The sequence below is a fragment of the Enoplosus armatus genome, chromosome 7 (assembly GCF_043641665.1).
Source record: "Enoplosus armatus isolate fEnoArm2 chromosome 7, fEnoArm2.hap1, whole genome shotgun sequence".
Lineage (NCBI taxonomy): Eukaryota > Metazoa > Chordata > Actinopteri > Centrarchiformes > Enoplosidae > Enoplosus > Enoplosus armatus.
This window is the reverse complement of record NC_092186.1, coordinates 1,983,172-2,008,725: the sequence shown is the minus strand read 5'-3', so window position 1 is coordinate 2,008,725 and position 25,554 is coordinate 1,983,172. Positions and strand designations below refer to the sequence as shown.

Here is a 25,554-nt window from a genome sequence, read left to right as displayed (position 1 = left end):
GAATCAATGTGCCCCATAGCCGCAGTATCGTTGTCATTATCTGTTTATACGCTAGTTACAGATGCCTCATGGAGAAGACAAATACATTATTACTATTACAGAAATCAGAATTGATTCATCCTTTCAGTGCCCATCCCAGCGGTGTTCTGACCATTTCGAGTAGAAGAAGAGTGTTTTCATGTCTTCACCGTGGCTTTTCAGTGATTCCAGCTGACGTAACACTGTACCGACTAAATGAATGAGTGTGTCAATCACGTTTCAGTGCAGCTCCATCAGTATTTGAGAGAGTTGTTTGATTTAATGTGTGTATTTGTGTGTTCACATATTTACTATCTGACATCGGCCAGTACCACTTATTCAGCAGTATTACAGCCCGTGTTGTGACTTAATTAATGTTCATTTGTGTCACATGAAGAAGTGGAATCTGCCCACTTTTTAAGTTACTTTTTCATTTTTTCATTTCACTCTAATTTTTGTAGTGTTGCGTGTGCTTCTCTTTGTTGGATCCAAATCATTGTCTCCTCAGCAATACAGTTGATTTTGTCGAATGCTGTGAGGTTATTTGGAAAATACTGGAAGGTACGTTGTATGTGTGACGATGAGGATCCATGGATTTCTGATGCAGTTTGACATGTATGAGTTTCTTTATCTTCTATCATGGAAATGAATAAAGATGTTTTTTACTGAGGTTTCACAGTGATGCGTTTTTGTTTTTTTTGAGGCCATACTGTATGTTGTTGAAATCATTCATACAGAATAATTTCTTATTAGTGCATATTTTTCATGAAATAAACTTGGAGCTATTGTTGTTTTTAGCTCAGATTTGTGTTTGTGTGTAGCCTTGTGCCACCTGCAGATTTCCCAGGAGAGCTCCAGGCAAAGAGTATGCAAATCCTCAGGGCCCGGTGGGTTTCTGTGGTCTACCAAGGACAAATGTGGCTTCCTGCCCTTTTGAGCTTTGACTTTCAAAACCTGTGATGCAATCAGCCGGAAAAGATTTGACCACGTACAGTATCCCCTGATGGCGGTGAAAGTCTAATTATGGGGAAAACGTTCCGTTCATTTCCATCTTTAATCTTTAGAATAGACCGCGTCTAAACATTTTCCTTTCAAAACTCAAAACTTGAGACTAAGTTCTTTCCACACCGGCATCTAATAATTAAATGTTCAAGCAATGCATGGCCCATCAGTCTTATTTTATTGTTCAGAGTTTTTATTTACCAGGTTAAAATTTGAGGTTTTTGCTTTCAAATATTTTAGGGAGTCAAATCTAATGTAAGTCTTGACATCAAGTTTGTGACTTTCAGGAGAAAATGCACTATTTTTACTTACCAGTAACAGTAAATACTAGTCAGCATGTGAAAATAGTTGTCATGTTGTCTCTGGGGGAACCGGCAACCTGAGAAAATGTGTACCAGGAAGTCTGAGAGGGAGGAGTTGAAAAGCCTTTTACAAGGCAATGAGCATCTAAACAAGCTACGCTATCGAGTTGCATCATGGGAAGTGTAGGATCACGGTTTTCGGACTGAAAGTCAGGATATCGTTGCTTCTGCTGCATCCGTTTTGACTTTTGGCTGGGATGAGCTACCCGAGAAATAAAAGGGCTTTGAGTATGCCAAATCGTCATGCACTCAGGTGAATGGTGTGGTCTGGTTTATTTAAAATGTGGGTCTTATTTTTGTAGTTTTGTTCCTGACCAGTGACCGATAGATTTGCGCTTCTATTGGTCATGATAACACTATATATTAATACAGGAATATTATATTGCTACTGGTCAAGAAACCCGAGCGGACAGGCAGTAAACAATGTTTGCCAAACTCATTTCATCCATTTTATCTTTCTCATCAACAGGGACCAGGCCAGTGTTCATGTGTTTGTGTCTGTTGGAACACTTTTGCATCGGGTCTAATTAAGTTTCAGACTGAATGTGCAGATGTGTGCGTCACTGCGTGTGTGTGTGTTATGCACTAACACAGTGTCAACAGGGTCGTGTAGCTTTTTCTTTTTTTTTTTTTTTTTTTTTTCCACATGAGGCGTTTGTTTGATTGTCCACACACACACACACACACACACACACACACACCCTGTCTCACTCTGTCATCACCAGCTCCAAACCTGGTCATTTGTGCCTGTCAGTCAGAAGTTGCTGGTTCGTATCGGTGTCTGTGTCTGTGTCTGTGTGTGTGTGTGTGTGTGTGTTTGCCGCCTTTTAAATGTCATTTTTGACCTATTGAGCATCCTGATGAGCCGAGCTCAGAGGCTGATGGCTGAGATGTAGATGGAATATTGATTTTGTGTGTGAGAGAGGGAGCCGGGGGTTATTGTTAAACATGGAGCTCAGCAGCAGTGAGATGATGACAGATTTAACTCTAAATACCTCGCGGGTGTATAATTGGATGGAAGAACGAACATGGTTTGTCTTCTCGCTCCCTCTCCCTGTCCCTCCATTTCAACAAGCCTCATTGTCATGACACACATTAGCTTATGGCCTTGACAAAGGTTATTTTATATTGTTGTATAATAAACATATATAAAGAAGAAAACTGTAGAAATTTCAGAAAAATTCAAACCATCATTATGAAAAATAAAATATACCTGAGCCAGTTTTGTTTAATAGATAGCATGTCTTGTCTTTGTATTGTACTTTTGGTATCACCCCCTTTGTGTTCTCTTTTCTTTCTCCCTCATTTCAAATTTAAAGGAGCTTTATTAGCATGACTCGTTGCAGTTTTCTCTTCTGTCATACAGAAACAGTTGAACGAAACCTGCTGGTTGAGGATTTGTGATGAAAGCGCTAATTCAGGAGTGATAGATAACCTGCTGCACGGCCGAACAATGTCCCGCCTCTTGTCTATTGTCAGGCCTCTTATTGGTCAATATTTATTCAGCCTCGTGTCACAATGCATGCAGTCTTCAATGGTAGGAATAAACAGTACAAAAGATGTTCACAAGCCTGGCCTACATACACCAAGGAGGAGCTTCTACCCTCAGCCCCCCCCCAAAAAAAATCATACACATATATTTATTACTTGTCTTTTTTTTTTTTTTTAACTATTTTTAATGCACAAATTGAAGGAACTGCCAGGATTACATTTCACTGTGATTGTACGATATATGATTACATGTGACGAATAAACTTGATTGGTTGGTTGATTGATTGATAGGTTGATTGATTGAAATTCACAGGGAACAATCAAGTAAGTGCAGTCAGCACCCAGTGAATGCCGTTTGGTATATTTTATAGATGACCTCTGTCATGATTTGTTGCTATAAAACTTTTTGCTCAATATAAAATTCAATCACTTAAACACATGAACATGACTTTATAGTAAAGTTAGAAATCTCCCTGAAAAAAAAAGTAGGGAACCAGAAAGAAAAGAGACTATCCTCAGTGATCGGTTGTTAAATAATGCAGAAAACTAAATAACGTGTGATCCGTCCGTGTCATTCCTGTCATGTTTTCCCTGAAGGAGTCTCAGCTGACTCTGTTGTCCAGGTGGCAGTATAAGTACATGGCCACTATCATGGCAGCAATCTGAGGAAACAAGATAATGCAAATGTTAATCTGTTTTTTGCATCATATCTACTAAAACCAGACACCAAAACAGTTATAACATGCATCCTTTCTCTTAAAAACGTAAACATGAAACAAAAGTTACAGATTTGGAGCTCTAACCCTTAACTCACGAGCAGAGAAACTGCTGTATCTCATGCACACTTTATACTTCTTGAATAGTAATAATGTTTCCGTCATAACTGCTCTCACAAGACTATCCAGCTCTCATGGTGTGTTTAGCTAATTAAACTCTGTGTCTGGGGTTCGAATCCCCTCTTGCTTGCATGCGTGCTCCTTTTCATGTTACTTTACCTCTATGACTCCTATTCCTGCCGCGATGCCTCCCACAATGTTGGCGTGCTCTTTGAGGGCCTCCAGGATATATTTGAAACAGCCCTGAGGAGGAAAGTGTTGGCCCAGTGGCCAAAAGTAAGACATTCACTATGTTGCAATGTAACACCAATTTTCAGTGTATGCAAATTAGAGCTGGTTTGACTAATATACAGTAGCTAATACAGCTAATCCAGTTAATGTATCGAATGCTTTTTAATGAATCAATTGGCCATATTTAATATGTTAAAAAATCATGAAAAATCACCCGTTTTCAGGCTCAAAATTATGTCCTTTAATTTTTAATTTCATCTGAGAAGCAGTCCACAAACTGACTGGTAGTTTTTAGCGAGTGACGGGGCTGAAGGGATGGCAACGTTGGCCTGTTCACCGCTTCTGTTCACCCTATGATGAATTGTAATAACTTTGGTGATCCTCTGACTCATCATTTGCTTTATTCATTCACTTCATTTGCAAATATCTACAAAACTAATGACATTCAGCCTCAGCTGTACTTTGTGTTTAGTGCTACGTAGCAAATGTCAGCATACACACTTAACTGAGATATGAATATGGAAAACCTGAAGGGGCCAGTATCCTCCATCAGGCCCCTATACCTGTCATTGTGAGCATGTTAGCGTGCTGACATTAGCATTTAGCTCAAAGCACTGCTGTGCCTAAGTTCAGTCTCTCAGAGGGCTGCAGACTCTTAGGCTGTATTCAAAACTGCCCACTATGCTAGCAGTACGTACTGATTTGGAGTATGTCAAAAACACCCGGATGAAAACATCTCCAATATGCATCGCACCAGTCTACGCATACTGTGCACCACAATGCAAAGCGCGTTTGCCATAAACCACTTTCACGTAAACCTTCACTTATTTCACCATAGCAGTCCACCAAAATCTGTTGAGGCGATAAATAAGCAGTAAGGCGGGGGCAGAATACCTGCAAAATAAATCAATTTGAAAGTTTCATACTGCATACTGATATGAAGAGCAGTATGCTGTGTGTACTGCATACTGCATTTGTCAGTAGTATGTAGTAGGCGGTTTTTAATACAGCCTTGGTCTTGTGACTGAATAGATTACTTAACACAAGAGTAACACTGGTGACACTCTACACTCAGTTGCCTCTTCATTCTGTGCACCTGGGTAAAACTGCTGTCTAATAAACGCTATTAAAATACAATACAATGAGGGTACACTAAATATACTTTCCTTATGTGCCTATACTTTCTATGTTTTGATACTAAATTACAGGGGTGTTTTCAATCTCACCTGCACAGCGCTGCGCTCTGCCTCCCCCGGGCTGCAGGGGGCGCTGTTGGTCCAGCAGCAGCTGGGCGGCAGGCTGCCTCTGTTCTCCTTTTCAAACTTAGAGCCCACAAAGTCTGTGTAGTTGGTGAAACCGCAGCACTTCAGCTGGGAGAGGGAGGAAAACCGAGCATCATCACACAGCAGGAAAAAGCGTTATCCATCCCCGTTGTGCATTCTTGTAAGTAAACTTTTGTCAGTTAAAGTTTAGGAAGAGCTGCTGCGTGAGTTCATGTTGTCAGTTCAGCTGCTGCTCTGTATTTTTGTGCATTAACATTCAGAGCAGATCAGGATTTACTGCGTCGTGTGCACAGAAAGTGTTCAACCATTAAAAACTGTTAACAGTAACGTCTGTTTGTTGTCTGAAGTAACCATGACATCGTTTCTGAGGCACCACCTTGCTTTTACGGATGTTTAGTTTTACAAATGCCACTTTTAGAGGCTTTGAGTGCTGTGAACTAAATTCCATTCACCTAAAATAAATAAATAATAAAACCGAAACAATCGGCTGCATACAATGAGGTGAACGTGGTTATGTTTTTTGCACAACACAAGGTCTGACATTGCTTGACAGTTTTATTATACTTTGCTTACCATTGTTAAGCTGTCGCACTAGTGAGAATAACAGCTTCTTTTCCTTGAGTTAAGATAAGAGATGGAAGCTCCCTGAGTTACCTTGACTGACGCTATTGTGTGCAGGTGAGCTGAGGTGAGCTGACAAAAGTAGGCAGATATCATGCACAGTGCAGAGTTTTGTACTTTAGTTCAGCTCAGTGAAGGACACAGCGGAGCAGTGTTACAGACATTGAACTAGTCAGTTCAATTAAGTCAGTGAAACCCTGCATGTTCCATTATTTACCACAGTAATTCTAAACATTTTCAAGTATTTACTATGTTCACACTACGTATAAAATGCCACCAGGGCCCCGCTAATATTTTGGTTGCTATTTGTACATTTTTTAAATGATAAACTGGCAGTAGTTTTCCAAAGTTGTAGTTTCATTGACACACGTTGGCGCACATGTTGTGTAATTACAAAATAGTTAAATATATTTCTGGTATACTAACTGACTAAACACTGCACTGACAACATTATACTGTAGTGTATGCTACAGAATATGAATATTAAGTATTCATACATATGTAGTTTGTCAGTAAGAGCTAAGACGTGCAAAACCAGAACCTTCCTTGAAGCTCTAAACGTGCACATGTCTCCAGAGATACTTTACCTCCGTCATGGTAGTGTTCCAGATCTTAGTGACCACAGGGTCACTGCCGTAATCTTTCTGTAAAGCAGGGGTCGCCCACGCTCTGAGGATCCCCTCAGCCTGAGGAAAACACACATGTAAGGACTCTCGTTGACATTAACCTTCAAGTGAAGCCAATTCTAACTTTAGCCCCAAAACTAACGCTTCATCCCCTTTAACACATTTGAAAGTGAGGACAGGGCAAAAAGTCCCCACTTGCAAAAGAGGAAACTCACTTTTCTTAGATTTTCCGCCAAAACTATCCCCACTTTCCAAAATGTTCATATTTTACTGAATTTCCAAAACTATCCCCCCTTTTTTTTAATACATCTTCGCTTTCTAAAATGTCCACATATTCCAAAAATGTCATACTTGCTGAATTAGTCATTATTTGCAAAAACTGTCCCTTTCTCCTTTTAAAAAATTACTTCACTTTCCAAGTATGTTCATATTGTACAAACATGTCCTCTGTCTGAAATCTCTCAACAGTCTCGCACACAACAGACTGTGGAAGCCCCTGAAAATAAAATACTGCAGCTGATTTCACGGGCAGGAAAGGTAATTCTCTGGGAGTCACCTATTCATCAGAAATTAAATAAATCTTCTCTCACACAAAGCACTTGGGAAATAAACAGCCCGGGCCTGGCACCTGGAAAAAAATGAAAATAAATCAAAAATTGACCGAGCCATTATTCTCCACTCTTCTTCTCCTTTTTACGGCCGTAAACGGGGGGACATTTACATATATATTGATGCTCCTGATGGCTTTGGTCAGGACACATTTTGTCTGCTGTTTGTGTTTATCCAAAGTGGGGAAAAAAGGCAGGTTATGTTTCAGGCAGGAGGAGAGTCTTTTGTTATGAAGGAATTCCTTCACAAACACACAGGTTAGCCTTCTTTCACGCCCCCCCCTCCCTTCCTCAGTCTGTTTTTTCCATTTTGATTAATAATCCCGTCGCGTCCGGTCCCCCAAAGACCCATTTGATGAGGAGGGAGAGTGTGTGGTTTACTGTACGTGCATGTGGCCACGTGCGACCGTGTCTGTCAGGTTTGTGTATGTGAAAGTGCATCCCCCCCCCCCCCGTTCTGTGTGTGTGTGTGTGCGTGGACGTGTGTGAGCATGTGTACAGTGAAGGGGGCAGGCATATGAGATGCCCGAGGGGATGCTGGGATACATGCCACAATTAAAAGTGCCCCCCAAGAAGCTGGGAGAGCGGCTGAGATCAGAGAGGGTTATTACCAGCCGGCTAATTCATCACTGTCACTCGGCCGCGTGCCTCACCACATCCCGTTAAACACACACACACACACACACACACACTCACACTCACTTACATGCTGACACACACACACACACACACACACACACACACACTCACACTCACACTCACTTACATGCTGACACACACACACACACACGGTGGACAGGCAGGACAAAGCCTATAGTAACACACAGCACAGTGAGACGGGGGACGATAACACATCTATCAATACAGTAGAATGAACACCTTCTACACACCCGATAAAAAAGCTTCAGCTTCACGTGTTATAGATCTCTTGTTGCTTTACAGTGTGTTGCTGTTTTTGTAATAATCGTTGATATCTTTTACTGCAGTGACTCGCCGGCTGCTAATTGGTTATTTTAAGAGGGAAAGCAATAAATGAAAACCTTCTGTAGAGAGTTGCTTTGTTATAATCAAAGGCAATGCTTGGTGGCATCAGTCATAAGGTACATTTCCATCCATGTGTTTGTATGCTTAAATATGATTTGAAAATAATAATAGTTTGTGCCCCTTATTTATTAACATTGCCTGATGATCTTTAGTGCTGCTCTGAAGGAATTTCCAGAATCCTTAAAGACTCTTCTAACTATCTGGATAAAAGAAATATTCCATCTCCCGCACAATGTAAAAGATTTCTAACGTTTCCCAAGTAGCTGGTTTGGCCCATGAAATGACAAAATGTAATGTAAAGTTAGTATAGTATAACAGTAGTAAAGTTAAGATAGGAGGTTTTTAATTTGGTTCACATTGTACAAATCGGTTTGTTCATATTAGATCTGCAACTTAAGTTAGAAATCTTTTATTATTAGCAAACAACGGCCTTTCTACACATCCAGCAGACACAGAGCAGCGTTAGCATTTCTTTTAGCTCTGGTTTGGTCTCCACCAACTCCTGAAAAGCATTTAGCTGCTAAGTGCTTCAGTATGTTCACTAGCTAGTCACCAGGAAACACTGAACCTGAACCCGATCACTTCAGACTGATTATAAAACTCATTGTTTTCCCATTGATAATATGGAGACATTGATTGGTGCAGCTTTAAAGCAGAAGTAATTGAAGTTAATCACCTTACATTATTAACTCCGGCTAATATTTCCCCCGAACAGCAATCTGTATTGGATTACGTTTTGAGAGCACATTCCTTCACTGTTCATGGAGGTCGGTGTGATTCATTAAATGCCACATCACATCTATTTAATTCATCCACTGTGAAGTCCATATCAGCCCCGGTAATAAATCTCCACCCTGGTCACTTCCGAATCACTTGGCGGAGAAAGAACAACCATGACCACTGACGGCCTCTCATAATGCCTGCTGGAATTGCTTATTAAATCTCAGTTATTCCGACCACCTGAAGGTTATTGGCTCTTGGGTTAGATGAGCTGCAGAGGCCCTGTGGCCAAAAGGCAGATTTATGCCGCAGATAAGTAGAACAGAATAGATCAACGCTTTATTTATCGTCTCCTTTCATTGTCTACGCCTCTGTCTCTTACTTATTGACACAGGCGGCTATATATATGCATATTAGATGGATATTGCCCATATTCATTATTCTGATGCTATTGTGTTTACTGTGTCTTATCAAAAGCAGGAGATGGACAGCTGCTCTCACACACTCATATCCGTGATGGAACTGACAATGGCCTTTGTGTTTGTAATGAACGGATGATGCTAAAGCTAACACACAAGGAGATCATAGATACGGTTTAGAGTCAATTTAACGCCCTAAGGAAGACAAATCTATGAGTTATGGCTTGCATTTCATTGAGCTTTAGACAATGGGTCACACCTCTCTGTCTCTCTGTCTCTCTCTCTCTACACCAGCATGCTGGCAGTTGTCGAGTCCCCTCTCGCCAGATGCCGTTTACATCGCTCGCCTTGGTTAGCTCAGCTCTTGTAAATGACAGGCGAGAGATGGAGCAGATTTATCTCAACAAAACCGCCTGAGCAGCAGCAGCAGCAGCAGCAGCAGCAGCAGCAGCGCTCCCAGCTCAGCCTCCAAGGACACATGCACACACACACACACACACACACACACACACACACGCACAGACTTGCTTAGCTTCTTTGTGTGAGAGCAGGCACACTCAGGGTTGGACAGGACCAGAATACATTTGATAACAGAGAGAGGGAGAAGTTAAAGGCAGATCTGTACGCTGCAAAAAAAAAAACCCAGTCACATCATTTGTGTCTCTCGTTGAGTCCTAAAAACTTTACTTTATTAAAACATTTGCTGCAGCAGTGAAAATATTTGCACCCGTCTCCAACAGAAATCAACTTTCAGGAGTGTCTGTAAATTTAAACAGTTTCTACAAACACTGAATTGATGCTCCCAAAAGAAGATTTGGGACCATCTAAGATTTTTTGCAGTGTGCAGCTCAAACTGGTTTACCAACAACACCAGCACTGACAAATGAGATTCCCAGTCAGAGTCCACTCTCCTCCGCTCATCAGCTCCTCCCTGCAGATGGATGTTTGTTAGATTACCTCTCTTGCTCCTAGGGACTCAGATACATCCTCTGATTGGATAAAAAAGCTCCATTTGTATTTTCTTTATTAGGATCTCAGTCTTCACTAACCTCCTTTTACATAGCTCATTTGAAGTCCTTGTAATTATTATACGTGCCACTAAATGGAAATGGGGCACGTGTGTGTGCATGTGTGTGTGAGGGGGACACATATGTAAATAGGCTGTTTTGCATATAAAATGCTTTAGCTTCAATATTCCAGAATAATAAATTGCTCAAAGTTAGAGACAGCGCTCACGCCCCGGGCTATCCCGGAGTCATTAAGTAGCCGAATGTAGTGAGGCGGACATAAAGCCAGTAATTCAATGATGGCCACGGCTATAATGGAGAATTTACATGGAGATAAAATCCAGGGAGTGGGACGAGGAGGTGAGAGGGTGACAGAGAAAGAGTGAGAGGGACCAGAAGAATTAAGAGACAAAGGAAAGGGAGTGAAGAGGAGGAGTGGAGGAAGAGAAAGAGGGACGGGAGAAGGGAGGGGGGGTGATGAGGCAGTGTATGAAAAGAGAGGGGATGAGGTGAAGTGGAGAACTTACAAATGAAGAGTAGGCCAGAGCCACGACTCCAGCTGCCACTTCAGCGATGAATATGATGAGGATGATGGAGAAGAACTGCAGCCAGGGAAGAAGAGGAGGAGGAAAAGTGTTTTTAATTGTTTAAAAATAATTGAAAATCCTCCAAAGACAAGTCTAGAACTGCAATGACTTGTTGATTAATTGATTAGCAGATCAAAAGAAAATAAATATGCAATTATTATGATAATCAATTCATAGTTTTTTAGTAATTCATTAAGCAATGATGCCAAACTGTTCGCTGTTCATCATGTTCAATACTAAATGGAATGGCTCTCGAATAAACCAGGCAATCTGAATACGACCTTATTGAACCATTCGTTGATTAGTGGAGACAATAATCAGCAGATTAAGATCGATGAAGAAAAGAAACTATTCTGGTTTATTACAGGTTGGGTTTATGATAACATTAGTGCTGTGACTCATTATTTTCTTGACTAATCAATTATTTGTTTTGTCTAATAACGTGCCAAAGTAAAAGATACCCATCCCAGAGCCCAAGGTGACGTCTTCAAACGTCTTGTTTCATCTGACCCATCTGTCCAAAACTCCATAACATTCAAATGACAGCAGAGAAAAGCAGCAAATCCTCGTCAGTCAGACGATCAGACAGCATGGAAACAGTTTGTTTGGAGGTCAAACTGAAAGTTACCCCTCATCACACAGGAGAGAGCTGCACAGTCAGTCAGAGTTAAAGCAGGAAGTCAGTCAGTAAACTGTGATGGATGTTTACCACAGACAGTTTGGGTGAAGAGAGTTGTCACATGTTCCCAGATCTCAGCTATTAACTAAGTACAACATTATTACTACTGATGATGAACGATGGACAAAATGATCAAAGCTAGTTACAGGCAATAAACTGCACCAGATTAGAGCTGTTCCACCTCCTCAAATGTGATGATTTGCTGCTTTTCTCTGTTTAAATGAAATGTTGATAAAGAAGATGAAGATGTCACCGCATATCGTATCACATTCTACACAACAAACAATTGATCTAATGACCTAATAGGCAGGTTAATCAAAAGTAATGAAACTGCTGGTTAGTTGCAGCCCTGGACCAGAATACAATTAGATAAACTGAAACGTAAGCTTTTTTATGAAATACTGTATTGGACCTACGAGTGTGGAGCCTCTCTCAAAAACAAAACTCTGGTAAAATAATAATAAAAAAGAATAAATTAATAAATTAAACTCAAAAAAGCTGATTCTGAGGTTTGTAACCACCAACTTGAATATATAATATCCAAACAATCACAGACAGATTGATAAAGCGTGGCTGATCACACCGGCGGACAATGAGGAGACACAGAGCCTGAATCATCCTTCTATCAACTCATCCATTGCAGACATGCGCTGCGTCCTGCGCAGGATCGGCTGCACCGTCATCATTCAACTCAATGGGAGATGTGGACATGATGAGGGCTCTACGGGGGGGGTGCTGCCTGTGCTCCTCATTAGACTCACTGCAGTGGACTAAGAGGTAGTTAGCCCTGCCGTTAATGAGCATAATAATGTACACTGTGCAGTTCGGGGGTTGGTGGTGCTGCTGATTTTGAATGAGGCAGGAGGGGCAGATAAATGCAGCGATGGGTGAGATACTGAATGTGGAGCAACTGGATGCAAAAGCACCTCGTGAACCCACACATGGGGTGTTTTACATCACAGTGTCGATGTCACACGGGAGCTACAGCAGGGTGGAGAGGGTTGGGGGTTGGAAGCCAGCACCTTGCATGGCAGCTTGGTCGCCATCGGTGTGTGAATGGGTGAATGAGACTTAACTGTAAGGCGCCGTGACGGTTATACAAGTGACCATTCAACTCTTTTTTTAAGGGCAATGAGACACAACACACGAGAAGACGGCTGAAACGTCTCACTATCGGCTTCACACGGCTGGTTTTCCTATTCAGTTTTACCATGTTGAGTCTGGGAGACACCTCGAGAAATCATCCCTGTTAGAATACATGGAGCACAATGAAACATCCGGCAGGCACAGAACAACATTATCATCACATTTGTGTTCAGTGGGAGCACACCTACACAGGACGAGTGACGGGGAGGACACTGAACTTCGGTGCAGTGATTTTACATCTCGCTGCTCAAAGTTCAATCCGTTTCAACTTTGACCATGTTTGTTGTGACCTTTGGCAACCAATGAGACGGCAGCTGTGACGTTACCTGAAAGCGATTTGAGAAAAGGGTCGACGTCTTTGTTTCAGAGTTTCCAGAACGATGCATCATAACCTTAAATTCTTTCAGAGGTTGGCAGGAAGTAAAGAATAGTGCTTTCCTGCTATCATGGGCACGTTGGTGAAGTAAACCTCCACTACATCTTCAGCTTGCCTCTGCACCACGTCTTTTACTCTTACCGTGAGCAGCAGACACTTGCTTTCCTTTTGGGCGGCGCAACAGCCCAGGAGCCCCAGCAGCACCAGCACGGCCCCGACGGCGATGCAGAAAAATCCCACATTGACGAACTGCATGGCTTGGCTGGAGAACGGCCCCAGCAGCTGGAGAAAGGAGCCCCCGTCTACGCTCACCCAGATCCCCATGGCCAGCAGGGTCAGGCCGCCCAGCTGCAGGAGGATCCAGGAAAAACATGATCAGCATACATTCTATGCAAGTGCGTGTGGACGGGACACAAATCCCTCATGAAAGTGAGACCAGTTATCTTTCTGGAGGATGTAATCGAAACTTAACAACAGCGAAGAAAACGTCAATCATTTGTTTGCCTGGCAGTCATTCAGGGTGGGGTCAACAGCTCTTGAGGCGGTAATAGGTTTTGGAAATGAGAGGCCATCTGACATCACTAACCCTCTCTTACTACTGCCTCTCAGTGACACCATGACACCTCAATATCGCTCACTCCTTTCAGAGGGGAGGATTCCTTTTGTGAGACAGAGAGGGGTGCTGCCTCAGGCTTCCCATTATGTATCGAGGCCGAGCAACAACTTGGCCCCTTTTTACCTTTCTACGCGAAATGGCTGCCCTTTTTCATGGCTGCCTTTATCTCACTCACATCACACAGGCATAATGGACAGAAATCCATTTAGTGATCATCTTGTGCCAGTGGATAAATGCAGCCTTGGGGTGCACAAAAGTATGCTATGGGATTATGGCACGGACATCAAGGGGGGAGACGTTTACTGTCCTCTAAAGACACATGCCTTTGGTGATTCTTTCTTCAGCTTTTTAACTAAATTCGGACAGTTTAAGCTGGACTAGACATCCCATATGTAACCACTGGTATGATTTCCACTGGTATAGGCTGTGCACACTGTTTTATTTACAACAGATCTGTTTGCTGCAGCCTTGTGGGAAATCAAACCAGGCGCACAACCTTCAAGACAGCCGGACAGAATGTGAGTCAGGCCAGAGAACCACCAGATTGTTCAGCAGCCAGATTGTTGATCGTCGGGACAACAATCAGGTGTCCCTGTATGATTTAATTTCCTTTCTGTCAACACCGACTGACCCAGACTAGAACAGACAGACTCCAGCTTGGTGCCATCAGTCATGATGCCCAAATCATAACTATAAACGGCCCAATAATTGCAATGCGTTTCCCCGCCTATAGTCTCACTCAGGAGGCAAAAATAAAACACGCATTGTGAGCTGGAAGGCTTGTTTTGGGTCCCATCCCAGAGCCGTGAATTCAACACGACTTCCCGATGAGACTCTGAAAAGACGAATATAATCCTCAAAACCCGAGATGGGGGTGTGGTTGTTTAGTTGTGTAATACTACGCGATTGTACTACTTTACACTGCGTGAAGTGTTACAGTAATTCCACTCATTTGAATGAAACACTTCCTGCAAATGTTTCCTCCAAGGAAGGATTGTGCCCTTTGAGCCACTGGAAGGCTTTTAATGTGAAATATTTGTGCAGAAAGAATTGATTGAATTAGTGTTGTGTAGATATAAAATTAAAAAAAATAAAAGTATCAAGAAAACAGGTCGAGATAATTTTAAATTTGCATGAAAAGCAAATTAAAATTGAATCAGAAATTAGGAATAATGCTCATTAAAAAAATGAAATAAAGGTCTGTCTCTAATATAACACTCCACTGCAGTGAAGTTATATATTTCACAGTAATTGAACTTGCTTGGTGATCTCTGACCATGAGCAGTCCCTTCATGAGGGGACGCTGAAGTGCATTCATAGTGATCTATTGACTCAAAACCTGTAAAACCTGCTTATAACAAACAAAATCAGAACTATGTCACATGTTTCACATTACAGTCTGGAAATCACCTGATCTCACTGTCATTATCTCTCCTCTCTCTCTCTCCCTCCTCATCCCTCCACCTCTGACCTCCTCTTCCTCTTCTCTTCCACCCTTTTATCCTCCTCCACCCCCTTTGTGTATTTCACCCTGCACTTCTCGCACTGAGTGATTTCCTCTTTCCTCCTCTGCAGAAACCATGTTTGAAACCTGATATTGTCTGTCAGGCTTCATCAGACTCGTTGCAGTCAGGGGGCCCCCTCTGCTCCCCATCAGGCCCCGACACTCCAAATCTCCTGTCAGATGCTGACATCTCCCGCATGGGATCATCTCCCCCTTCTTTCCTTTGTCTCTACCTTTTCCAACCGCTCTTCCTATCTATTTGTTACCCTCCTTCATTTTTCCTGCCTCTCCCCACCTTTCAGTCTGGGGTTCTTTTCTTGTCTTTTGAACCTGTTCTGTGCCATTATTGCACCGTTGGCTAAATGTGATGCGACAAGCATATTCCCCCTCTAACTCGGTGTGTGCCACCATCATCCCTCACCAAGTATAATTATAGCTGGCACGCTGTCTTTTTTCTTTTTTTAAGATGGCTAATCCCTTTGATGGTGTGCCATGTGCAGGTGGATGCCCTGTCAGTTGAACATCCACATGGCAAAAGGACTGGAAGTAAATCAGGTTTTTGAAAGAGAGGAGGGGAAAGAAGAAACATCTTCCCATCTATAGAGATGGGAAATATAGCCTATTAGGGTTAGAGGAGAGGGGATGAATAACAGGCTGCAGAATAGGAGGCCTCGGCCTCCAGAGGGGGGGAGGTGAATGGAGAGAAGAGATAGAAAGATACAGAGGGAGCAGAAAAGAGAACGGGCCGTCCCACCACAATTGAAATGGAATTGGTTCTCTTTGAAAGGGCTGGAATGAGAAAGACGTCAGAGTATAAAACCCATCTTCATGGGTCATATTACCGCGAACAGACAATCTGATTAACTCCCGACACTCCACCATAGATCTGCACACATAGAACATACACAGAGACGCTTCTAATTTCCAATGCATTTAGATCCTCCCCAGGGCGACGGCGAGCCCAAGCCTCATGACAGAGGAAAGACGTTTGGAACTAAAATCGCACAAACTCATTTTTCACTCCGTCTCTGATGGGTGTTGTTTAGCTATGTTTTATTTTCAGGTATTTAAAAAATAATTAATTGTTAATGGAACTGAGATCCTGAACTGAACTGAGAAAATCCGCGTGCTTCATGACACCTCCTTTCAATCTGACAACAACTTTGTTTAACTCCAGTCATCTTAACTGCCAGGTTATGGTGCAGTCGTGACGACCGTCTCTAAAGGCACCTATAGACTCAACAATATTAAAGTTCATTGCTTTTTCATTGTTATTAACGTATATTAATGTGCAAGAATCAAGGTTTGGAACTTATGAATTGACTAACATAAGAATATTGATTCTTACGTGAATAGATTTTTTCCCCTCCCCCTATAGACAACAGGCATTATTTCCTCAAAAGATGAGGATTCTCCAAATGCAGATCTCCACTGGAGACGACTCCTCTGATGAAGTTGCAACACGGAACTTGAAATGCGGCTGCAGTGGCTGAGCGTTCGCATTAAAGCATTGTCTTTACGAGCTGAAGAGAATCATTTTATCATTCTGCTCTGCTGGCTAACATTTCAGAGGGACATCACAATCAGTGTGCTACTGTGACTTTTAGAGCTGCCGCACCAGATTTATCAAGCAGCAGCACTCAGGCAGAAATGGGAAATGTGAGGAAAATGATGACTTGTGCTGGGAGCTTCATCTGTGACAGTGGGAGCCCAGGTGGGCCCGACTCGGCGGGCACATTCAGCTTACCCTTGCCAAAGTTTCTCTCCATTTCACAAACCACATTAGTTATCAACATTAAGCCGAAGATGTTGGTGGCAAAATTAGAGCCTTTGAAGTTAATGAGGTGAAAATTGCTTCGGTGGGGAGAAAGAAGCATCACTCAGGTCTTCTGTCTCAGGGATCTGAAATGTTTACGTAACGTGCAAAATGGTTTTCTATGCGTTGTGATGAAAGCTATTGTTTGTTTTTTTACTTCACACGTCACTTTTCATGTAAAGATTTCACACAATCATTGAACACCCCCCCCCCCGACCCCCCCAAAACCCTCCTCCTCCCTCCCCAACCTCCTCCTCCTATATGAGCATTCATTCAAAGCGGGGACATACTCACAAAGATAAACAAGTTGAACAAGACCATCATCAATTTGATGAATGTGAAGCAGCCCATTTTAATCTGTAATAAAAGGAGAAGATAAATTATTGCATTTCTTCTTTCATCAGCCGAGACCTCCTATCTCTCATTCACACACACACACACACACACACACACACACACAGGGCAACAAAGTCGACTTGGTCAATCTTCACATGCTGTGCTATTCAGCCCACATCCCAGTGAAATTACTGTGAAAATTACACGCTGACAATGAGTCTTAATGCTAACACACACACAGCTGTGAGGAAGATATCTGTTAATGGGAGATCTATAGGAGAGGGAAAGCCATTTAAGTGTTTACATTAAGAAAATACAAATCTTACCCTTTAATGTGCTAATATGTCTTTATATCCAAAGTAAAGCAGATTTAAACCAGTTTAAGAGTCGGTGTCCCAGGTTTCTGAAAGCAAAACGAACCTAAAAAAAAAAGCAGCAAAACAATTTTAAAGAGATGCCGTTTTGTTTCTTCGTCCAGCTCAGGTGTTTCCAGGTGAGCCGACGTGAGTGCAAAGACGACTATCTAAATATATCCGTATCGCGATGATGTCCACGTAGCTACAAGCCTGTGGCAGAGATCAGAAATCTAATGAGTGCTTTTCCTGAGGCTTGCTGGTGAAGGGAGCAGAGGACTGGGTGTGGTCCCTGAGGATACAGGTGACAGGTGAATGTTGTTCAGGTGCAGGTACAGAGGCTTCAGTGGCAGCTCAGACTCCTGCAGGTACACTGTGACCCAGATTCACAGAACAGGATCACCTTTTCCAGGATTTGAGGTGTGAAAAGATGAACGTCTACAGTGTCTCTGCTGTAGACTCTGAAAAGACAAAAATAATCCTCAAAACTTGAGACTGGAGAGTGATATGAAGAGTGAGAGGTGAAGTAATATGTTGCATAATGTTGATGAAGCTGTAGTCTCAACCTCTTAGGCTGAGTCTGTCAAGCTTGGTTGTCATTTCTTACAACGGTGTCATATTGTTTAAAACCAGCCTATGCCTTCAGTGTTCCCCATAAATGTGTCTTATAGTTTGTTTGTTTTTTGTTTTGGGGGGGGGGGGGGGGGGGTTTGGCCACTAGGGCACAGAAGAAACTTGACACCTTATTAGCTTAACGTTATGGTTGTTGTTATGCTAGCAAACAGTCGCATTTACACACATTCAGCAGACAAGCAAGTGTTGGCTTCTAAATCATGTCTGCGTATTATGTTGAACTAGAAGACATGATGGATGTTGGAACTAGCTACCTAGCCTAGCAGCCGGGCGCTACGTCACACGCTTCATGCGCGCTCTGATTGGCTGTAGCGTCCAGAGGCATTTTGGTCTGCGCCCCTTGGAAATCAAAAATGAACGTAGAGGTTCCAGAGAAATTTGCATTTGTGGATTGGTCTGGCGATGCTAATTACATGCTAATGTTAGCATTCTCTGCTGTGAACTGTGTTAGTGCTATGCTAACTGGTGTGTAATGAGCTTTACTGGGCATGAATATGGTGATTTCCCAATGTTACGTACAATGTCGCACTGTCATCTTTTTATTTTAAAATCATAATGCAGTCATTGTGGCAGTAAATAGTAAAGTAGTAGTTGTCAGCAAATGATAACACTGGGGAACAATTTGAGTTAGATTTTTATGCTGATTAAAACTAAAATTGGCATGCTGATTCCAAAATTGCAGTCAGTTTTTTTCTAGCACGTCAAGTTTTTTATCCACAGCTTACCCCCCAGATAAGCAAAACTCCACTGATTAGCTGTAGTAAGACTTGCCAGCTGATTACGATTGGACTCATCTACAGCTACGTGGCAACTTGTTTGTGCAGTCACAACTGAGACGGTGCGGTGAGAGGTGTGTGCAGCTCCCAGTAGGTCAGTACTATCACACACATATCTGTTAAGTGCAGTATTTTTCATATTTTTTAAGCCTATAGTTCAAAAACTTGACGTGATAGAGAAAAACTGAGATCAGTTTTGGATTCCGCACCCAAAAATTTGTTAAAAACAGCTGTCAGACCTAACTCAACAAAAACTGTGTTCCCCAGTGTAATCATATTCACACAGGTGTATGTAGGCTTTATTAACCAGACATCCAAATCAAATACATGGCATGCAAGACATTAACCAGAACAACTGTAACAGTAAGACATAAAAAATTTATCTCAATTATTGCACATTCATATTGCATATCTATCTTATGTATTCTGCGGGCCTATTTTCAAATATAACCTCTTAGTTGTTTTTAGTAGATTATTGAGATATAAGGTACAGTACTTGATATTAAATGTGTGAGCTCGTGGTTTAACTTATTAAAAGACAGTACACAGGAAATACTGCAACAGCACCCACCTTGGACCTTTGCCTTTGCTCTGTGGGTCTGTTGTCGCTTATTGCTGTCGACTCTTTTGTTCACCTCTCCTTCCTTTGTTCCTCTGGCTCCTGAACACTGCAGCGGCCCCTGCTGACCACCAGAGGGGAGTAGTGAACCGCAGAGACAGCTGTCAGAGCCTCCTCTCGACATTGTTGTCCTGCAGCTTCAACTGGTGATCGGCCTTTCTCTCAGTGGAGGAATGTGCTCTTCTTTGTCCACGAAGAAGGGAAAGAAAAGAAGTAATAAAGTGCTGTGTTGTTCTTTATGTTTACTTGTCGTCACCACCTCATGATGCTGTTGATTCAAAGGTAAATTTAAGTCACATTTCAAAGCCAATCAGCAGTAGATTGTCTAAGTAATAGCAATCTAAAGTATTAAATATTTGATGTTGATGTTGCATGCGTTGACAGTTTTTCTGCGTCCTTACATGAAATAGTATCTGATGGGTGAATGCTGCAGCGGGAGCTTACAGTGTCTTCCTTTGTCTCATCACTTGTTTCCTCCTCAGATTCTTCTTGAGTTGAAGCCCATTTACGCTGAGCTGCAGGCGAGAGAAAAAAAACTCTTTGAAAAATGGCAGAAGCCCTCCGCCCAATGCCACCTTGTTGGAGAGTTGAACTCATATCAGCTGAAGTCTTTCTCAGTAATATCACTTTAATGGCCTTATTGTGAGTTATGACAATCTCACCCACACCGTCATTAACCCACCGGTCCTTAATCTCAGCAAGAGGAGCACCTGTCAGGCTTCGTTAGCCATTAAACCGTTAATAATCTCTGCCCGCGTCCAGGCACGCACACACTCTGCGGCCGCGGCGCATGGAAAAAGAAATGATTAGACGGGTGCTTTTTCATCACCTCTGATGAAAGCAGTGACGGGCCGCAGAGATCTCGGGCGAGATGGAGAAGGCAAAAAACAAGGGTCCCTTTAATGAGGTCTGTTAGATTGAGTATTATCAGTGGCCCTCCAGGGCAGCTGCCACCATTATACATCTACTGTTGCCGGGCTGTTGCCATGACATGTATAGCCTACCTTGTAAATCCCATATGAGCATTGATTCATGGTTCTAAGGTTGATATAATATCATACAGTATGTGCTCAGCTGCTTTAATGGTCCTAATGCTCATTAAAAGCTCTCAGGATCCTTGGTAAGGTTTCTGTGACTCATGGTAATCAGCCTGGGAATGAGGAATCATTTAGTTTATCACACAGCAGCTGGTGACACATGAAAATCTCTTAGAACTCTGTGTTTGTTCACTGCACTCCGTTTAGTAAAAGTCCAAATGATAGCCTCAAATTAAATTGCGCAATAGACTGTATATAAATATGGACGATATGACAGCTCCCCAAAAGTGGAGCCAAAACATCTCTATCGCCCCCTGGTGGCTGGCTGCAGTTTGGTCATAAACCCCGCCCCCTCCATGTTAGTCAGTCAAATAACTGGATGGTTTCTGTCATTTTAGGTAGTTCTTATCACGCTGATGTTTGTCCAAGTGTTTGCTTTTAATCAGTTATTTCATGCTATAAAAACGGGGTTAAACGTCATGATTGACAGCTGAGATTGACTGTGGTGTGACCACGATTGGGTCGGGCGGGTGTATGGGCGGGACCTCGCACAGCGGCTCCACGCCCGATCACCACTGTGCAGACTCAGTGCAAGATTTTGTACAGTGGGAGGAAGTGGAGACGCGTCGTCCATCTTTATATACAGTCTGTGGTGTCAAGTCATCAGAACTGACACGCTTCATCTCTCCAGTAAAACAGCACCTCCTCCGTACACGTCCAGTGCATCAAGGACACAACACTCTGTGACTTGGCCAGTGTGTTTTACACTCGCGTCATCTAATCCCAGTCTCCTAAAAATGAAGTTTATATTCTGCTCAATAGTTTTGACTGATATTGTTTGAAGGAGCTATAATTGCTGCATAGATTATGTTCACCTACAAGGTTTTTTCCAGTCCACAGAGAGTTTTGTTTCACCCTTGGATTGAACTGCTGACACCCGACACCAAAGACATGCATCCTATCATGAGGGGTCGCAAGGGGTCACATTAAGGGGTCGCAAGCAAAAGAAAGCTTGGCAACCACTGGATTTAAACTACAAGACACTTTGGTTATAGTTAGGGAAGTTTTTAATTACTTCATCGTCTTGATGATATTTCTCAAGATCTTTGGTGAACATAACCACAAAAAATGTTAACCATGCTTTAGTGGATATTGTAGGAAACCGTTGCAGATAAGTTCTTTAAAAATGTTTCCTTATTATGTGATTTTAAAAAAGATGAAGGCACGGTCGTAAAAGATTCCCCCCTGAGCTGAAACCCTCTCATAGCCCTGTAAAAAAACATGGTTGTTTTTCTTCGTTTGCTCCTGAAAAGCTGACATTTTGGAGATGAAAGGTTTTCACCTGACCGGGATGATACACTGCCAGCATGTGTGTGTGTGTGTGTGTGTGTGTGTGTGTGTGTGTGTGTGTGTGTGTGTGTGACAGAACCTCTGTCAGACATTTTCTGATATAGACCACAGAGTTCATGACCCCATGAACTATAAGCCACCAGTACGGGGCCTCATGGCTTTGGACTGGTGTAAATAGCCTCTGGTCATGTTTGTTACAAAAGTCAGATGATGATGATGAGGGCGATGATGGTGATGTATACTTGAACCTACCCTGACCTCTCCTCTCTATAACCCCCCCAAGCAGGATGTGTCTCTAATCTTCGTGTCGTTGTCCTCGGTCAACAAATGGAATAAAAAAAACGAGCTGATGAATCGTCTCCGAACGCGTCGCTCTGACATCCCATAATGCCTTTTGTTCACAGAATAACAATCACTGGTCCCAGTCTTTATGAAGTGCCTAATTATTTCCACATGGCAAATGATATCAAGAGACTTCATCTAAACGAGCACAGCAGTCACTTTATTATTGTTCGTAATCCATTACGTCGACATTACAAATTGATCATTTCTTTCAAGTGAGGGATGAAGATCAGGAGTCGGAGTGCCGCCGATTTAAACGCCGTCGGTGTGGAAAGTGATACCTCTGTGACCTCTATTGTGTCTCCTGCTCTTTAATTTATCACACACATACATAAGCATTGCATATTAATTCACAGCAATCCATTAGGCCATAGGAGGTCCGCGGTCTATAAATCAAAACTAAAGGGCTGGCTAATTGACTCGCACACAAAGGAACAGGGCGGCTGTGAAGAAGATGGGGAGAGATAGGAGGAGGGGGAGAAGAGATGAAGAAAAGGGGATGAAGAGGAAGGGGTTAATGAAAAATTAAGTGAAGGACAGGAAAAAGAGGAGGAAGAGAGGAGCAGCAGTGTGCAGCGGTGTGTCGCTGCCTTTGACCCCTGCGCCTCCTTTGTTCTATGACTGATGGTATTCGGCGATGACACACATTGCTTATGAGCCCCTGTGGCCACGGGCTCGATCTCACCACCTATAGGGCCACTGAGCAGCAGCAGCATATAGGGGCCAATTCTCACAGGGCTCTTAGCAGCGCTGCTAATTAGCTAAAAGGGGTCATTTGTATGCAGCTTCTCTCTCTTTATCTCCCGTCTCTCTCTTAGTCTCTGTCTCTTTTTCTCTCTCTGTTATCAATCCACCCCCCACCCACCCCCCCATCCTTATCTCAATTTGTCTCCCCGACTGTAATTGTATCTGGTCTAATAATTAGCGTAACTCAAGTCTAATAATTTGGCTGTTAGCGCTAACAGATTAGAGTTCAGAAACTTTCATTTCCTCCTCCTCAATGCCTCTATCTACTTGAAGAAGTGACGCCTTCTAATCTGTGACATGTCTCCTCTGTAGGAGGACTAACAAAACTTAGGGTTCATTTTTAAACCGATTAAGAGATACAGGTCTTCCTGGTCCGCTCAGTTCCTAGTGACCAAGACCTGGCCTGAGACCAGAGTCAAATCTAATCTGGTCTGCATAGGGTCACGTTTTAATGCTGTCGACCTCGGGCACACCCAAGTGGATCCGAGCAGACTTGTGATCAGCTCTGATCACATTAAGGGCAGACTATTGGTATAAGTGAAAGAGTCCGCTTTTGAACTGATCAGGTCCAAAATGCTGGACCTGTGAAGACCTCTTTTCTTCTTTGTCTGATTATGCACCCTCCCCTCTTCCTACCACTTCTTAGTTTGCATTCCCTCCTTTCCGTCTTTCTTTTCTTCTTCTTTTCCTTTTTCCTCATTTACACACACACACACACACACACTGTCCCTCTCTGCCCTTCAGCCCCCCTTTCTGTTTCCCGGCTTGTGCAGGGGATTGATGGAGATATGGGAGGCTGTCATGCAGTAAATAGCATGGACATTGGCTCCCCGCCACGAGATGGGAATCAAGCGTGCTTCTTGTGCTTTTAACGCTTCCCCTCTTCTCCCCTCTTTCACTGTAACTCTCGACCCCCTCCCACCTCTTCACTTGAAAAAACGTTAAATATGGACCGTGGAGGGCAGCGAAGCCACTGCGAAGCCTCCCTGCCATCCTTCACCCTGATGCATGAGCCAATCCCTAACAAAAGGCTCTCCAAAACATCACTCCTCTGCTGATCTACCCCTCCTTATTTTAGTCTCCCTTTCCTACTCCTTCTCTTCCTCTTCATTTCTTTGTTTTGCCCGCTAGATGAGTTATTTCCCCACGTCGTTTCATCAGGCATGCAAAGCGTCTCATCGCGGCATCATGGACAATGAGTCCCTCTGGCTCGTGAAAGGTTAATGCTTTGGATGATTGTAAATTGTTTGGCTATTTCAAGGGGCTGTGAAAGGGAGAAGTCAACCATAAAATTTGATCGGCTGCCTCCCCTCTTTTCCTCCTCCACCTCCGCTCGTCTGCAGCATCCTGTCACTTCCCTCAATCATTCTAATTTTCCTCCTTCTTTCTATCTTTGCCGTCCTCATTTTCTCGCTCCCCCTTCACCCTCGCAGTTCACTTTATCTTCATTTTTCCATTTTCTCTTTTGTTACCCAAACACGAGTTCAAAGGTGATGAGACTGACATCTCATCCCTGTGGCGTCCTTTATGGCTTTGTCCCACATTAGGGAGGGCTTTCAGGGTGTACCTTCGACCACAATTTACACCGTGGGGCTACAGTGGGGAATCATTTCGGCTGGTCAAAGAAGAGTAGAATGACTTTCATACGCTCACATGGTTATCATTAGGCCCAGCTTTAGTAGATGGCGTCCCCATGTCGCCCTCCATAAAGCAATGACCCCTCAACTCTTTGAGCACTAAAAGCTGCCGTCTGGGTGGCTCAGTGGTTTGAGGCATGTTTCTGTTTCCCTTCACTGTTTAGAGTGAACTGGAGTGAAGGTATATGAAATGATTATTACCCGTCCTCCAACGACAGAACGTCAACTAAAATGACTTTGTGATGGTTAGGGTAAGATCCTGGTCATGGCTGATGGACCTCATTGGTGGCTGTTTGCAGGATACGAGAACAGTGGTCTCCGATGTTTAAGTTAGACGCTTATTTTAGTCAAAGAACCACATCTAACAGTACACCACTTCCACCTTTGTTTCTCAGAGATGACCATCATTATTGGCCACAAGAAGTCACTTGTCAACAAAAGGTTAACATAAGTTTTAGTCATTTAAAGTAAATTAACCAAACGAAAACGTTTTTATAGTTAAGATAGTCTCAGGTGTGCTTTGATTTATAGACAGACTTACAGTATATTCAACCTTCAAGTGACCTTCAACCTTTCTCAAAACATGTTGATAGTTCACCGCACTTGTAAAAGACAACACACGCACACATCTAGAAAAGTCCAAAAACATGCCGTATTAGAAACAAGAGAATTTGTTTCATCGTCAGGTCGTTTCACTGGTTTGAAGAAATAAACAGGTTAAGATGGACGTTA

At 42.7% G+C, this 25,554-nt stretch overlaps 1 protein-coding gene across 1 annotated transcript; it reads right to left on the bottom strand.

Moving 5' to 3' along the window:
* Positions 1-3,475: 3,475 nt before the first annotated feature.
* LOC139288267 (tetraspanin-1) lies at positions 3,476-17,726 on the bottom strand. The gene is made up of 8 exons (XM_070909544.1): positions 17,655-17,726; positions 17,287-17,349; positions 13,198-13,404; positions 10,796-10,870; positions 6,432-6,530; positions 5,167-5,310; positions 3,869-3,952; positions 3,476-3,535 (listed from the first exon to the last, which is right to left on the bottom strand). The coding sequence occupies exons 2-8, from the start codon at positions 17,341-17,343 to the stop codon at positions 3,476-3,478; spliced, it is 726 nt and encodes a 241-aa protein (XP_070765645.1). The 5' UTR covers positions 17,344-17,349; positions 17,655-17,726.
* Positions 17,727-25,554: the final 7,828 nt, after the last annotated feature.